The following is a 17,758-nucleotide window of genomic DNA, read 5'->3' as shown; positions in this document are numbered from 1 at the left end:
ATAAAGAGCTGTGCTGTGCCTGGTGTAACATGGGGGTATACATATATACAGAGCTGTGCTGTGCCCGGTATAACATGGGGAATACCGAGCTGTCCTGTGCCCGGTATAACATGGGAGTATACATATATACAGAGCTGTCCTGTACCCGGTATAACATGGAGGGTATACATATATACAGAGCTGTCCTGTGCCCGGTATAACATGGAGGGTATATATATATATATATATACAGAGCTGTCCTGTGCCCGGTATAACATGGAGGGTATACATATATACAGAGCTGTGCTGTGCCCGGTATAACATGGGGGGTATACATATATACAGAGCTGTGCTGTGCCCGGTATAACATGGAGGGTATACATATATAAAGAGCTGTGCTGTGCCTGGTGTAACATGGGGGTATACATATATACAGAGCTGTGCTGTGCCCGGTATAACATGGGGAATACCGAGCTGTCCTGTGCCCGGTATAACATGGGAGTATACATATATACAGAGCTGTCCTGTACCCGGTATAACATGGAGGGTATACATATATACAGAGCTGTGCTGTGCCCGGTATAACATGGGGGTATACATATATACAGAGCTGTCCTGTGCCCGGTATAACATGGGGAATACCGAGCTGTCCTGTGCCCGGTATAACATGGAGGGTATACATATATACAGAGCTGTGCTGTGCCCGGTGTAACATGGGGGTATACATATATACAGAGCTGTGCTGTGCCCGGTATAACATGGGGAATACCGAGCTGTCCTGTGCCCGGTATAACATGGGAGTATACATATATACAGAGCTGTCCTGTGCCCGGTATAACATGGAGGGTATACATGTATACAGAGCTGTCCTGTCCTCGGTATAACATGGGGAATACCGAGCTGTCCTGTGCCCGGTATAACATGGGGGGTATACATATATACAGAGCTGTCCTGTGCCCGGTATAACATGGGGGGTATACATATATACAGAGCTGTCCTGTGCCCGGTATAACATGGGGGGTATACATATATACAGAGCTGTCCTGTGCCCGGTATAACATGGAGGGTATACATATATACAGAGCTGTCCTGTGTCCGGTATAACATGGAGGGTATACATATATACAGAGCTGTCCTGTGCCCGGTATAACATGGAGGGTATATATATATATATATATATATATATATATACAGAGCTGTCCTGTGCCCGGTCTAACATGGAGGGTATACATATATACAGAGCTGTCCTGTGCCCGGTATAACATGGGGAATACCGAGCTGTCCTGTGCCCGGTATAACATGGAGGGTATACATATATACAGAGCTGTGCTGTGCCCGGTATAACATGGAGGGTATACATATATACAGAGCTGTGCTGTGCCTGGTGTAACATGGGGGTATACATATATACAGAGCTGTCCTGTGCCCGGTATAACATGGGGAATACCGAGCTGTCCTGTGCCCGGTATAACATGGAGGGTATACATATATACAGAGCTGTCCTGTGTCCGGTATAACATGGAGGGTATACATATATACAGAGCTGTCCTGTGCCCGGTATAACATGGAGGGTATATATATATATATATATATATATATATATATATATATATATATATATATATATATATATACAGAGCTGTCCTGTGCCCGGTCTAACATGGAGGGTATACATATATACAGAGCTGTCCTGTGCCCGGTATAACATGGGGAATACCGAGCTGTCCTGTGCCCGGTATAACATGGAGGGTATACATATATACAGAGCTGTGCTGTGCCCGGTATAACATGGAGGGTATACATATATACAGAGCTGTGCTGTGCCTGGTGTAACATGGGGGTATACATATATACAGAGCTGTGCTGTGCCCGGTATAACATGGGGAATACCGAGCTGTCCTGTGCCCGGTATAACATGGGAGTATACATATATACAGAGCTGTGCTGTGCCCGGTATAACATGGGGGTATACATATATACAGAGCTGTCCTGTGCCCGGTATAACATGGGGAATACCGAGCTGTCCTGTGCCCGGTATAGCATGGAGGGTATACATATATACAGAGCTGTGCTGTGCCCGGTATAACATGGAGGGTATACATATATACAGAGCTGTGCCCGGTATAACATGGAGGGTATACATATATACAGAGCTGTGCTGTGCCCGGTATAACATGGGGAATACCGAGCTGTCCTGTGCCCGGTATAACATGGAGGGTATACATATATACAGAGCTGTGCTGTGCCCGGTATAACATGGAGGGTATACATATATACAGAGCTGTCCTGTGCCCGGTATAACGTGGGGAATACTGAGCTGTCCTGTGCCCGGTATAACATGGAGGGTATACATATATACAGAGCTGTGCTGTGCCCGGTATAACATGGGGGTATACATATATACAGAGCTGTCCTGTGCCCGGTATAACATGGGGAATACCGAGCTGTCCTGTGCCCGGTATAACATGGAGGGTATACATATATACAGAGCTGTGCTGTGCCCGGTGTAACATGGGGGTATACATATATACAGAGCTGTGCTGTGCCCGGTATAACATGGAGGGTATACATATATACAGAGCTGTGCTGTGCCCGGTGTAACATGGGGGTATACATATATACAGAGCTGTGCTGTGCCCGGTATAACATGGAGAATACAGAGCTGTCCTGTCCTCGGTATAACATGGGAGTATACATATATACAGAGCTGTCCTGTGTCCGGTATAACATGGGAGTATACATATATACAGAGCTGTCCTGTGCCCGGTATAACATGGAGGGTATACAGAGCTGTCCTGTGCCCGGTATAGCATGGAGGGTATACATATATACAGAGCTGTGCTGTGCCCGGTATAACATGGAGGGTATACATATATACAGAGCTGTGCCCGGTATAACATGGAGGGTATACATATATACAGAGCTGTGCTGTGCCCGGTATAACATGGGGAATACCGAGCTGTCCTGTGCCCGGTATAACATGGAGGGTATACATATATACAGAGCTGTGCTGTGCCCGGTATAACATGGAGGGTATACATATATACAGAGCTGTCCTGTGCCCGGTATAACGTGGGGAATACCGAGCTGTCCTGTGCCCGGTATAACATGGAGGGTATACATATATACAGAGCTGTGCTGTGCCCGGTATAACATGGGGGTATACATATATACAGAGCTGTCCTGTGCCCGGTATAACATGGGGAATACCGAGCTGTCCTGTGCCCGGTATAACATGGAGGGTATACATATATACAGAGCTGTGCTGTGCCCGGTGTAACATGGGGGTATACATATATACAGAGCTGTGCTGTGCCCGGTATAACATGGAGAATACAGAGCTGTCCTGTCCTCGGTATAACATGGGGAATACCGAGCTGTCCTGTGCCCGGTATAACATGGGAGTATACATATATACAGAGCTGTCCTGTGTCCGGTATAACATGGGAGTATACATATATACAGAGCTGTCCTGTGTCCGGTATAACATGGGAGTATACATATATACAGAGCTGTCCTGTGCCCGGTATAACATGGAGGGTATACAGAGCTGTCCTGTGCCCGGTATAACATGGAGGGTATACATATATACAGAGCTGTCCTGTGCCCGGTATAATATGGAGGGTATACATATATACAGAGCTGTCCTGTGTCCGGTATAACATGGGGGTATACATATATACAGAGCTGTCCTGTGTCCGGTATAACATGGAGGGTATACATATATACAGAGCTGTCCTGTGCCCGGTATAACATGGAGGGTATACATATATACAGAGCTGTCCTGTGCCCGGTATAACATGGAGGGTATACATATATACAGAGCTGTCCTGTGCCCGGTATAACATGGAGGGTATACATATATACAGAGCTGTCCTGTGCCCGGTATAACATGGAGGGTATACATATATACAGAGCTGTCCTGTCCCCGGTATAACATGGGGGGTATACATATATACAGAGCTGTCCTGTGCCCGGTATAACATGGGGAATACCGAGCTATCCTGTGCCCGGTATAACATGGAGGGTATACATATATACAGAGCTGTGCTGTGCCCGGTATAACATGGGGGGTATACATATATACAGAGCTGTGCTGTGCCCGGTATAACATGGGGGGTATACATATATACAGAGCTGTGCTGTGCCCGGTATAACATGGGGGGTATACATATATACAGAGCTGTGCTGTGCCCGGTATAACATGGAGGGTATACATATATACAGAGCTGTGCTGTGCCTGGTATAACATGGAGGGTATACATATATACAGAGCTGTCCTGTGCCCGGTATAACGTGGGGAATACTGAGCTGTCCTGTGCCCGGTGTAACATGGAGGGTATACATATATATAGAGCTGTGCTGTGCCCGGTATAACATGGGGGTATACATATATACAGAGCTGTGCTGTGCCCGGTATAACATGGGGAATACCGAGCTGTCCTGTGCCCGGTATAACATGGAGGGTATACATATATACAGAGCTGTGCTGTGCCCGGTATAACATGGAGGGTATACATATATACAGAGCTGTCCTGTGCCCGGTATAACGTGGGGAATACCGAGCTGTCCTGTGCCCGGTATAACATGGAGGGTATACATATATACAGAGCTGTGCTATGCCCGGTATAACATGGGGGTATACATATATACAGAGCTGTCCTGTGCCCGGTATAACATGGGGAATACCGAGCTGTCCTGTGCCCGGTATAACATGGAGGGTATACATATATACAGAGCTGTGCTGTGCCCGGTGTAACATGGGGGTATACATATATACAGAGCTGTGCTGTACCCGGTATAACATGGGGAATACAGAGCTGTGCTGTGCCCGGTATAACATGGGGAATACCGAGCTGTCCTGTACCCGGTATAACATGGGAGTATACATATATTCAGAGCTGTCCTGTGCCCGGTATAACATGGAGGGTATACATATATACAGAGCTGTCCTGTCCTCGGTATAACATGGGGAATACCGAGCTGTCCTGTGCCCGGTATAACATGGGAGTATACATATATACAGAGCTGTCCTGTGTCCGGTATAACATGGGAGTATACATATATACAGAGCTGTCCTGTGTCCGGTATAACATGGGAGTATACATATATACAGAGCTGTCCTGTGTCCGGTATAACATGGGAGTATACATATATACAGAGCTGTCCTGTGCCCGGTATAACATGGAGGGTATACATATATACAGAGCTGTCCTGTGCCCGGTATAACATGGAGGGTATACATATATACAGAGCTGTCCTGTGCCCGGTATAACATGGAGGGTATACATATATACAGAGCTGTCCTGTGCCCGGTATAACATGGAGGGTATACATATATACAGAGCTGTCCTGTGCCCGGTATAACATGGAGGGTATACATATATACAGAGCTGTCCTGTCCCCGGTATAACATGGGGGGTATACATATATACAGAGCTGTCCTGTGCCCGGTATAACATGGGGGGTATACATATATACAGAGCTGTCCTGTGTCCGGTATAACATGGAGGGTATACAGAGCTGTCCTGTGCCCGGTATAACATGGAGGGTATACATATATACAGAGCTGTCCTGTGCCCGGTATAACATGGAAGGTATACATATATACAGAGCTGTCCTGTGTCCGGTATAACATGGGGGTATACATATATTCAGAGCTGTCCTGTCCCCGGTATAACATGGAGGGTATACATATATACAGAGCTGTCCTGTGCCCGGTATAACATGGGGGGTATACATATATACAGAGCTGTCCTGTGTCCGGTATAACATGGAGGGTATACATATATACAGAGCTGTCCTGTGCCCGGTATTACATGGAGGGTATACATATATACAGAGCTGTCCTGTGCCCGGTATAACATGGGGAATACCGAGCTGTCCTGTGCCCGGTATAACATGGAGGGTATACATATATACAGAGCTGTCCTGTGCCCGGTATAACATGGAGGGTATACATATATACAGAGCTGTCCTGTCCCCGGTATAACATGGGGGGTATACATATATACAGAGCTGTCCTGTGCCCGGTATAACATGGGGGGTATACATATATACAGAGCTGTCCTGTGTCCGGTATAACATGGAGGGTATACAGAGCTGTCCTGTGCCCGGTATAACATGGAGGGTATACATATATACAGAGCTGTCCTGTGCCCGGTATAACATGGAGGGTATACATATATACAGAGCTGTCCTGTGTCCGGTATAACATGGAGGGTATACATATATACAGAGCTGTCCTGTGCCCGGTATAACATGGAGGGTATACATATATACAGAGCTGTCCTGTGCCCGGTATAACATGGAGGGTATACATATATACAGAGCTGTCCTGTCCCCGGTATAACATGGAGGGTATACAGAGCTGTCCTGTGCCCGGTATAACATGGGGGTATACATATATTCAGAGCTGTCCTGTCCCCGGTATAACATGGAGGGTATACATATATACAGAGCTGTCCTGTGCCCGGTATAACATGGAGGGTATACATATATACAGAGCTGTCCTGTGCCCGGTATAACATGGAGGGTATACATATATACAGAGCTGTCCTGTGCCCGGTATAACATGGAGGGTATACATATATACAGAGCTGTCCTGTCCCCGGTATAACATGGGGGGGTATACATATATGCAGAGCTGTCCTGTGCCCGGTATAACATGGGGGGTATACATATATACAGAGCTGTCCTGTGTCCGGTATAACATGGAGGGTATACATATATACAGAGCTGTCCTGTGCCCGGTATTACATGGAGGGTATACATATATACAGAGCTGTCCTGTGCCCGGTATAACATGGGGAATACCGAGCTGTCCTGTGCCCGGTATAACATGGAGGGTATACATATATACAGAGCTGTGCTGTGCCCGGTATAACATGGAGGGTATACATATATACAGAGCTGTGCTGTGCCCGGTATAACATGGAGGGTATACATATATACAGAGCTGTGCTGTGCCCGGTATAACATGGGGAATACTGAGCTGTCCTGTGCCCGGTATAACATGTAGGGTATACATATATACAGAGCTGTGCTGTGCCCGGTATAACATGGAGGGTATACATATATACAGAGCTGTGCTGTGCCCGGTATAACATGGAGGGTATACATATATACAGAGCTGTCCTGTGCCCGGTATAACGTGAGGAATACCGAGCTGTCCTTTGCCCGGTATAACATGGAGGGTATACATGTATACAGAGCTGTGCTGTGCCCGGTATAACATGGAGGGTATACATATATACAGAGCTGTGCTGTGCCCGGTATAACATGGAGGGTATACATATATACAGAGCTGTCCTGTGCCCGGTATAACATGGGGGGTATACATATATACAGAGCTGTCCTGTGCCCGGTATAACATGGGGGGTATACATATATACAGAGCTGTCCTGTGCCCGGTATAACATGGAGGGTATATATATATACAGAGCTGTCCTGTGCCCGGTATAACATGGGGGGTATACATATATACAGAGCTGTCCTGTGCCCGGTATAACATGGGGGGTATACATATATACAGAGCTGTCCTGTGCCCGGTATAACATGGGGGGTATACATATATACAGAGCTGTCCTGTGCCCGGTATAACATGGAGGGTATATATATATATATACAGAGCTGTCCTGTGCCCGGTATAACATGGGGGGTATACATATATACAGAGCTGTCCTGTGCCCGGTATAACATGGGGGGTATACATATATACAGAGCTGTCCTGTGCCCGGTATAACATGGAGGGTATATATATATACAGAGCTGTCCTGTGCCCGGTATAACATGGGGGGTATACATATATACAGAGCTGTCCTGTGCCCGGTATAACATGGGGGGTATACATATATACAGAGCTGTCCTGTGCCCGGTATAACATGGGGGGTATACATATATACAGAGCTGTCCTGTGCCCGGTATAACATGGGGGGTATACATATATACAGAGCTGTCCTGTGCCCGGTATAACATGGGGGGTATACATATATACAGAGCTGTCCTGTGCCCGGTATAACATGGAGGGTATATATATATACAGAGCTGTCCTGTGCCCGGTATAACATGGGGGTATACATATATACAGAGCTGTCCTGTGCCCGGTATAACATGGGATTTACAGATCTGTCCTGTGCCTGGCCTCCCCCGGTATAACATGGGGTATACCTGTGTACAGAGCTGTATATATGGAGATGCGGTGATGATCTTGGGGCTGGATAACCTGCGTGTTCTCGACATTGTAATATTGGTGGTATTGCTGCCATTGTGAGCAGTGGGCAGATGCCGCTGTGTGTATCATGAAGAGCGTAGATGAATCACATGAGCCGATATCACGTGTGATCCCTCGCCTGTGACCCCCGACCAACAGCATCACACACATACACCACGACCTGGCTGTGCGTGCGCTACAGACGGGGATGGTCCTGCCATATTAGTGTGTATATGGGCCAGTAGTCTGGACTATGTCACTTATTAAAGGGGACCTAAACTCTAGTCATATACCGGTACAAGGTAATAATGGGGTACTCATGGCACTTGTGGGGGTGCACAGCACTTACCAAGAACTTCCACTGTTTCTCCCTTTTTGTTGGTTAGGGGTGGGATGGACGTGACATTGGCTTGTATGACAAGGAGACCAGAGGTTGGTGTGCTGCGGGTGCGCTCTGTGGGGGTCCTGCACACTGAGGCTGTGACATTGTCAGTTCTGTTTTTAGGAGCAGATAAATGGAATTAAGTAAACAATGGATGTGTTGCATAACTGATGCAAACCAAAGCAGAGGGGAGCCACTGATTGTAGTGGGGTCCATCTGACTTCTGAAATGTGTCTGTTGTTAGAACAGAAGAAAAACAAACAGAGCCCCCTGCTTTTAGCTGCAACACCCCCCCTACTGAGCCTGCTGCCCGTCCGCTTCTCGTGGCATCAGTTATGTCACAGATCTGCCTTTATTCCATGTGTCTGCTCCTAAGATCTGGTAATTACAATGTGAAAAGTGAATGTAACCCAGTGTGGCTTGTTGCACTGTAACCACACACAGTATCTAAGGCCATTGTGTACAAGGTGTGACTTCATCCCCAACAGCGCATAGAACAGCAGGGCAGCACTACATTGGATTGTGCTAATTGGCAGACCTAAAAATATACTCGGGGCAATAAAATTCACATTTTAATGCCACCACGGCAAGCGCCCAGCTGGCGGCCCTATATGTGCTGTGCCCAGGACATTGCTGAATGTGTTGGATGCCGGAGCTGCCGCCAGATGGGGCGCTGTTGCAGAGCTGCTGCCGGATGGGGCGCTTATGGAACTGTAACATTAGGAAAGCAGAAAATACGCAGGAAAACCTAACCCTGTGTTACTTATTGGAGGGTCCAAGGGCTGGAGGTGACTCAGGCTGACAGAATGCTTGGGGGGCGGGGGTCCTTGTCACGCTTCAACCAATGCAGCCTTGTACTAGGCATAACTCTTGACTGAGATCTATCGTGATAAATGTGCCCAGAAATCTTACATCATATTTGTTTTTTAGACACTTTATGCTCCTTGTCCGACATAGAGGCATGACGTACCTACAAGGGATGGGGTTTAGTAATGAAAGTTTAGTTGTACATTTCCTCACCCAGCTTCATCGGACACACTAGGGCCAATATGGTGCTAGTTCTGAACAGTCCTCCTCCTGTAGTTACCCCTCACTCTTCTACACTTAAAGAATCCCCCCCCTTAGGCTGGGTTCACACGTAGCGGAAATTACCGCGAGAATTCCGGAATTCCATTCCGCGGGAAAATCTCATTTTAAATTCCCGCGATTTTCCAGCGGAAAAACTAGCATTTTGCAAGCGTAATTAGCTTGCAGAATTGCTAGTGTTTTCCAAGCGATCTGTAGCATCGCTTGGAGAACTGATTGACAGGTTGGTCACACTCGTCAAACATAGTGTTTGACAAGTGTGACCAACTTTTTACTATTGAGGCCGCCTATGCGGCATCAATAGTAAAGATAGAATGTAAAAAATAATAATAAAAAAAAAAAGTTATTCTCACCTTCCGACGTCCCGCGCAGCCTTCCCGCCTCTCCACGCTCCCGATCCCAGTAATCCTTTGCGACAATTACCGCGATGACGTCTGTTCTCGCGGGATCACGACATCTTGCGGTCATTCGCGATGACGTCGCGCGAATGGACGTTATCGCTCACAAAGGCTTACTGGGACCGGGAGCGTGGAGAGGCGGGAAGGCTGCGCGGGACGTCGGAAGGTGAGAATAACAATATTTTTTATTTTAAATTCTATTTTTTACAGGGATATGGTACCCAAAGCCCGGAGGACAGTCTCCTCTCCTCCGGGCTGTGGGTACCATCCGCAAATGTTCTGCTTACTTTTCGCATGGTATGCACAGATGCACACCATGCGGAAAGTAAGCAGAACAATGCATTCCTATGGATGCGGGATCGCCGCGATTCTGCGAAATTAATGAGCATGCTGCGTTTTTTACCGAAAAGCGATTCCGCCGCGGTATAAACCGCAGCATTAGCACAGCATTGCGGAATCCCATAGGAATGCATGGGATGCTTATTTTTTGCGGCAAACAGAAACGTGAAAAAAAACGCCACGCGTGAACTCAGCCTTATACTCATCTCCTATGTTGGCGCCGTCCCAACAGTGTCCACACTACATCTCCTGCGACTTCGTCACGTGAGCCCTGCGGACAATTGGCACTCACTTTTGGGCTGCTACGCTCTCGCCTCCGTCACATGAATTCCAGGCAGCGCAGTAGGTGCTAGTGACATGTTGCCGGCACAAGTGTGAACAGCACCGTATGCTTTACACACAGGCCACCTCGTATTGCCAGGACTCTTTGGCCGACATTCACAGGCTTCCTGACATAGTGTGCAATCATAGATGGCACACACTGACTGTCCAGACTAAGCTTTCATGTTTACCCTGACTCATAATGACACATGAGACTGATGGGACAAATAATGACACATTAAAGGGGTTGTCCGAGCCTATGATAGTGATGACCTCTCCTTTGGATAAGTCATCGGTATAACAAGCCCAGACAACCCCTCTAACTCTGTATACCAAACATCTCCCAGTGCAGTTATTACATGATGAAGAGGATACGTTATTCCAGCTTATTGTGGCCTGATGAGTGTCTTTAGAGTCATGTGGTCTTCATTATTCAGATATCTTCCTACGCAATATATAACATGTAAGGGCTCCAAGCCGCTCGTTCCAGGGCGCAGGATGCCTAATCACATGGCCTCCGATGTATGGCACCTACTGTGTCAGGAGCCTCCTGTGTGTCAGGAGAGGGCCTGAGATGACCCATCTGGTACTCGGGGACCTCACTCAAGCCCACTTTGGAGTATTTACATTGCGGCCACTGTGACTCCTCAGCTGAGTAGCTCCACCTCCATGACTCCTACAAAGTAACTTGAAAACAGCCTGTCCGGAGATTGAAATTTTTTTTACATGTTGCAAATACTAATATTTCGTATAACAATTTTAGAATGCTAAAGGCTCTGTACACATTAGGCTAATGTTGGCTCGACATGTTCAGCCAACTCTGCCATGTTTATGGTGACACCGGACTATTGATTGTTGGGGAGTTAAGGATTCAGCATGTCCGATTTGTGACTTTTTAACACAAAGTACATGTGCATTCACCCCTTTAGGATATGATTTCCCCAGAAATAAAAATCCATGGCTTCCATGGATGTGATATAGATCTCAAATCCATAGCGGAAGACAACTTATACCCAGCGAATTTACTGCTCGGCGGGTGATTATTACATGAAACCTAATCCGCAGTGACCCTACTGTTATCCGTGTGCGCCCCCTGGGTACCAAGCCTTGCACTGTAAACAAGTGGTAGAGGCGTAAAATCACTCGACCACTCCCTTGAAATATTCGTGCTGATTGCAGCTGTAAATATATACATTCTAAGAATTACACTTTTTTTGAGTTACTGTTTTTGTGGTGGATCCACCTGGTGACGCGTGTCCAGTTCTTACATCACCTGTAGGAAAGTGCAGAGGTGTCGGGCTCCTGGCGGGGCGCAGTGTATTGTGTGACGGTAATGGGTAGATAGTCAGCGCATGATCCTCCGCTGACTGCACAGACATGATAGATATGCGGCCGTGTACACATGCCTTGCTGTACTTGTAATTATTACCTTTAGGTTATTGCATTTTTAATCCCTTGCTGTAAGTTTGAGCTTCTGTTTAGTTATTGTTTATAGTGAATTGCATCGTGAAGGCCAGGGATGGTGATGAAGACAGCGAAATTGCTTGTGGCCATTAATTTCACATGAGTGATTAAAGGGTCCTATAACTTCCTTGCTGGGGGTCTGACGAATCCCAAGAACTCTGAAGTGCCAGGAGGAACGGAGCGGAAGTCGATCATGCTCGCTGCTGTCCAGTTCATTAGTGTTCAAGTCCAGTTGAGCTCATTGCTCATGATTGATCACTTCTCCATTCACTCAGAGCTCTTAAGAGCCCCCGTTGTCTGGATCGGTGGGGGTCCCAGCGGTCTGGAATTTAATCTAGTCTAGAGAGCAAAAGGATTGGCTTTGTAAAATTCAAATACACAAACTTTCACTGTGAGCTCCATTACAAATTGGGCAGTCTACACCCGTATCGGTGGGTTTGGCTGACTATAGTCCTTTTTGAGGTACTCTACCCAAACAAATGAAAAAAAATTATCTCTGTTTTATGTCAGCATTTTGCGGTCGATCCTCAAAGCCCTTTGTATGGAGGTTGGAGACTTTGCGTAGGAAGACCCATGGAGACAGGAAAACTTTGTAGCAGAGTATGCTTGTTGATGTAGTAGAGCAGAGTAGGCTATGAGACTCTCACTAGAGATGGAGCACAGGAGTGTTGTAGCAGAGTCAAGTGACATAGAAGTGTCTTGTATGCCCATCGGTGGAGGTACATTAATATCAATATATCAGAGCTGGGTTTTACAGGAAACACTTTGATATAGCAGAGCTTAACGGAAGATATCCAAAGTAATGACTTGTATGCCAGGTACCTGAATACTCAGGCGGCATCAGCCTATAGAGCCTGCAGGCATGGTATGAGAGGTGCGCAGTGGGTTGCTAAGGTGACCTGAGATGCTTCAATATAGAGGGAAAGTAAACTATAGATGATCTGGTAATGCATCACAGTTCTCATATCTAGTGCGTGGAATTTTTGATCAGCTTAATGAAGCAGGGGAATGCACAGTAATGTATAATTAATGCTCAGTGCATGCAAGTCTATAGGGCACATCACCCACAAACCTCTGGCTGGTGGCCAGGGAGATAGTCCGGGATTCCCACTCACACCCCTGCCAGTTATTGTGCCAGGGCGCAAACTGCTATGAGGGGTGTCGTGTAAGGAGAGGGTCACGTTGCCATTTGTCTGTTATGTTTAAAGGAACAAATTTAGACAATTTTGGATTTATGCGCAAAACAGATCCGTCATATTACTGATGGAAGAGAGGGACCCCGTTGAATACTATGGGGTCTGGGTTCCCTTTTGTGTTAGTTTTCAGAATGGAAGCAAGAGCACCATGCAGACATTTTTCTTCTGTTCTAAAAACTGACACCAGACAGACCCCATAACAATGGGGCCCCTCTGCCTCCATCTGCATCACTAGTACCAATGGATCAGAGTTGGCATAAGACCATAAGGGAAAGGACAAACTAAGTGTGCAAAAGGAAATTTTTCTCTGGACCTGAAAAGGCATTTTGGCCTTCATGGATCTTAAAATGTATTCTCGGCAGCACATCACCCTGTGTAGCCTTGACGTGCTGCTGAGAACACTGATGCCCTGTGCACAGAATGATTGTATTAAAGAGCGTGTAGAATTGTGGTCGGCACAGTCCAGTACATGGCCGGTGATCGTGTCTGGTGAGCCCGGCAGAACCTGGTAGTTCCTGGAAGTAGCTGAAGCCTCTGACTCACGCACTCCGCCATGTGAGCGCAGACCAGTCATTCCTGGCGGGGCAGCTCTGCTGTTATGATTTAGGAAACAATGGAGACACCTCTGCGCTTATTAATAGCTCCTGTTAAAGGGAAGTTAATTATATGTTTACAACACAAGGCGGAAACTCATCCTGATGTCTCCACGTGACTAGGTTCTGCCTGACTCCTCCATGTCCTGGAATGTGTCTTCTGCTTTGTGTAACTTTCAGCGTAGGACTGTAGCACAGGTCTCTTCTGTCTATACTCAAGGGCTTAACATTTCACAAGTTCACGTTCTTGTTTTATGTGATGTGACATGCGAGTGCGGGACGATTTTCAGAGACTGGGAAGGTGGAGAATTTTTTTTTTTTTTTTCCTCTCCACCTCTGATCAGAAAAATCAGACCATTTTTGTCGGGTGGAGAGAAAACTAAACCAATCTGGTAGAACATCAGATGCATGAGATAAGAGATTTCTAGACCAAAATCCAGATAGAATTAGAATGGGGGTAAACTAGAATGCAATCTGGTGGCTGGGAATAGGGGAGAGCAGGATCGGGGCCGCTGGATTTCTCCTCCGTCGCCATCGAAAACACGTGCATGCTTGGCCTCTGAGTGTTCATGTGCTTGGGGTACGAAAGGCTTCGGTTACAAAATTCTTCTGCAAGTTTTGAAGATCTTTCTTTGGTTTCATAAGCTGTATAACTGCCATCTCATAAAGTGGCCAGTTTGTGCATTAATAAACTTCATTTTATACTTTCGATATAGCAGTTATGCAGTCTAGATTTCATGTATTCACTGTTTGCATACATCTTGGTGCTTACAGAGTGCTGCTGTATGCTACAGCTGTAGGTTAGGTCATCAATATTAGATTGGTGGTGGTCTGACACCTGGTGCCCCCACTGATCTGCTTGGGGACGTCCAGATGTGTCAATACACGGCTCTGCACACACTGTATTGACTTTTCTGGTACTGCAGCTTAGCTCCCATTTGCTTCCATAGAAGGCGACTTGCAGGCCATGAGAACAACCAGTACACTTGTGGCTGCCGCTAGAGCTGCATAGGGCTGATCGTTGGGATGACGGGCTTCGGACCCGCAACTGATATTGATAATAATCTATCCTAAGTAATGGACCCTCCTTGTAAGAGACGTAGAGTAAGTATGCCCATACCACTAAGGGGTCCTAGCAGGGGTTTATTTGGGTCTAGCTCCATTTTGTTGTCCTGATAAACTTTCTTCAACCAGCTCTTTACAGATGATAGCCATCTTTGTGGGATATAGGTTGTGAATAAGGAGACCTGCAGGCCCCATTGAAATGTGCAAAATACACAGTGTAGTTTGCATTTGTGGATTTAAAATAAAATTGCAATAAATCCTAAAAATCCATGTAGATTTTTTTCTATTGCATATTAGTGGTATTTTAGAATGGTCTAGTTTTTGTGTATAAAATCTGCATCTCGCTGGCCACCGGCCTTATGGGTAAGCAGACGTTGCAGGTGTATTATGTTTCTGTAGAAGCTGAGCGGAACGCTGACTGTCTCCATCCTGTTCTGGTTTCCAACCAAGCTGCAGTATGGAGTTGCTAATCTGCTTATAGCAGAGGCTCACACTTCACAAGCGCCTGTGTTCCTCTGGCCAGGCTGGGATTAACCTGCTTTATCTGTGACATTAATAACCCATGGCCTCTCTCTGCTCCGTCTGTTTGCAGGTGAGGGCCCCTGTTAGGAGGAAGAGGCTGAATAGAAGACCTGCCACGACGGTCCGTGTGGAAGCTGCTCTCCAGGCTTGGGCCATCATGGCGGATGTAGACCCAGACACACTGCTGGAATGGCTGCAGATGGGGCAGGGGGATGAGCGGGACATGCAGCTCATTGCCTTAGAACAACTGTGCATGCTGCTGCTCATGTCTGATAACGTAGACCGCTGTTTTGAAACGTAAGTTTTTACAATTTCCCGTTCCTTTCCTCTTTATATTACATGTTGACAATTGAAATTTCCAAAAGTTTTTTTATTGGGTGTGTGACCTAGTGATGAGTGTATGTGATTGGATAACGTCTTATCCATGCACGCTCGGGTGTTATCAGAGCATCTGGGAGTGCTCATACTTCATGTTTGAGTCCCCACTGCTGCATGATTTGTGGCTGTTAGATCACATGTGGGGATTGCCTGTTAGCCTGATTACATGTGGGGATTCCCTGTTAGACCGCCTGATCACATATGGGGATTGCCTGTTAGACCGCCTGATCACATGTGTGGATTCCCTGTTAGACCGCCTGATCACGTGGGGATTGCCTGTTAGCCTACTTTCAGACTTGCGTTAGGAGGCGCAGCGCAGGGCCGCCCCTAAGCTCCGCGCCTCCTCTGGTCAGCTCCTCCTATGGGCGCATGACGCTGCATGCGATCAGCGTACCCTATATTTAACGTTGGGTACGCTGGACGTGCGTTGGTATGATTTTGCCGGCGCGTGCGTCCTCTTGTTGCTGCGCCGACGTGCGCCAAATGCACCGTGTTGCATTTTTGTGCGCAAAATCATACCAGCGCACGGCCAGCGTGCCCAACGCTAAATATAGGGTACGCTTATCGCATGCAGCGTCATGCACCCATAGGAGGAGCTGACCAGAGGAGACGGGTCGGGGGTGGAGCTTAGCGGCAGCCCTGCACTGCGCCTCATAACGCAAGTCTAATAGTAGCTTTAGACCGCCAGATCACATGTGGGGATTGCCTGTTAGACCGCCAGATCACATGTGGGGATTGCCTGTTAGACTGCTTGATCACATGTGGGGATCGCTTAGACCGCCTGATTGCATGTGAGGATTGCCTTGTTAGACCGCCTGATCACATGTGGGGATTGCCTGTTAGACTGCTTGATCACATGTGGGGATCGCTTAGACCGCCTGATTGCATGTGAGGATTGCCTTGTTAGACTGCCTGATCACATGTGGGGATTGCCTGTTAGACTGCTTGATCACATGTGGGGATCGCTTAGACTGCCTGATTGCATGTGAGGATTGCCTTGTTAGACCGCCTGATCACATGTGGGGATTGCCTGTTAGAACGCCTGATCACATGAGGGTTCCCTAACAAACAGGCAGTCCCTGCATGTGATCAGACTGTTTAACAGCCACAAATCATGCAGCTACAGGAACTCGAATTTCCGAGCTCGTCCACATACTTGAATAACATCCGAGCGTGCTCGGATATGAACACGTTCGCTCATCGCTAGTGACAACTAAAGTAAAAGAAAAGGTGTGCTGCTTTAAATAGCACCTACTGATCCATATAGACTGGTGCTTGGAAGTTTGTGAACCCTTCAGAATTTTCTGCATAAATTTGACCTAACACTACTTTAGATCCTGACCTTAGATAAAAGGAACCAAATGAAACCAAGAAGTAAAAAATATTACACTTGTCATTTTTTTTTTTATTTTCTATTGAGGAAAATGGTCCAATATCACATGTCTGTGAAGGGCAAAAGTATGTGAACCTTTCACATTAGTAGATATTCTGCAGGTAAAAAATTAATCTGTTTTCTCTTTCAATTATTTTATGATTTCCTAATATAACAAAGTTTGGAATGTGGAACATAACTTTAGAAATGTGACCAATACAAATATTCCAATATTATCAAGACAATACCAAGAAAACAATAAGAAATCTAAAAGTTGGAGGACGTGTAAAGGGTAGAGATGACGGGGGAAGCACGTGGAAAGTGAGGAAGAAGTAAGAACCAGAGATTGATAGGGCTATGATGTAGTATATTTTGCAGATAGCCAAGGGACAGGGTGACACTTGGCCATTGCAGATGAGCGTCTGTTATCTATGAGTCCCAGACTTTGTTC

General features: G+C 46.6%; 1 protein-coding gene across 3 annotated transcripts in view; it reads left to right on the top strand.

Moving 5' to 3' along the window:
* The window catches only part of HECTD1 (HECT domain E3 ubiquitin protein ligase 1), a 154,396-nt gene that overhangs the window by 11,510 nt on the left and 125,128 nt on the right, over positions 1 to 17,758 (top strand). For all 3 annotated transcript variants that reach the window (XM_073577809.1, XM_073577808.1, XM_073577807.1), the window contains exon 2: positions 15,628 to 15,854. In XM_073577809.1, the coding sequence (XP_073433910.1) occupies positions 15,715 to 15,854 (140 nt within the window). In that variant the 5' untranslated portion in view covers positions 15,628 to 15,714. The remainder of the gene's footprint in view (positions 1 to 15,627; positions 15,855 to 17,758) is intronic.

The sequence above is a fragment of the Dendrobates tinctorius genome, unplaced genomic scaffold (genome assembly GCF_039654945.1).
Source record: "Dendrobates tinctorius isolate UK_male_01 unplaced genomic scaffold, ASM3965494v1 ptg000057l, whole genome shotgun sequence".
NCBI lineage: Eukaryota > Metazoa > Chordata > Amphibia > Anura > Dendrobatidae > Dendrobates > Dendrobates tinctorius.
The sequence above is the reverse complement of the archived record's forward strand: the minus strand, read 5'-3'. Positions and strand labels throughout refer to the sequence as shown.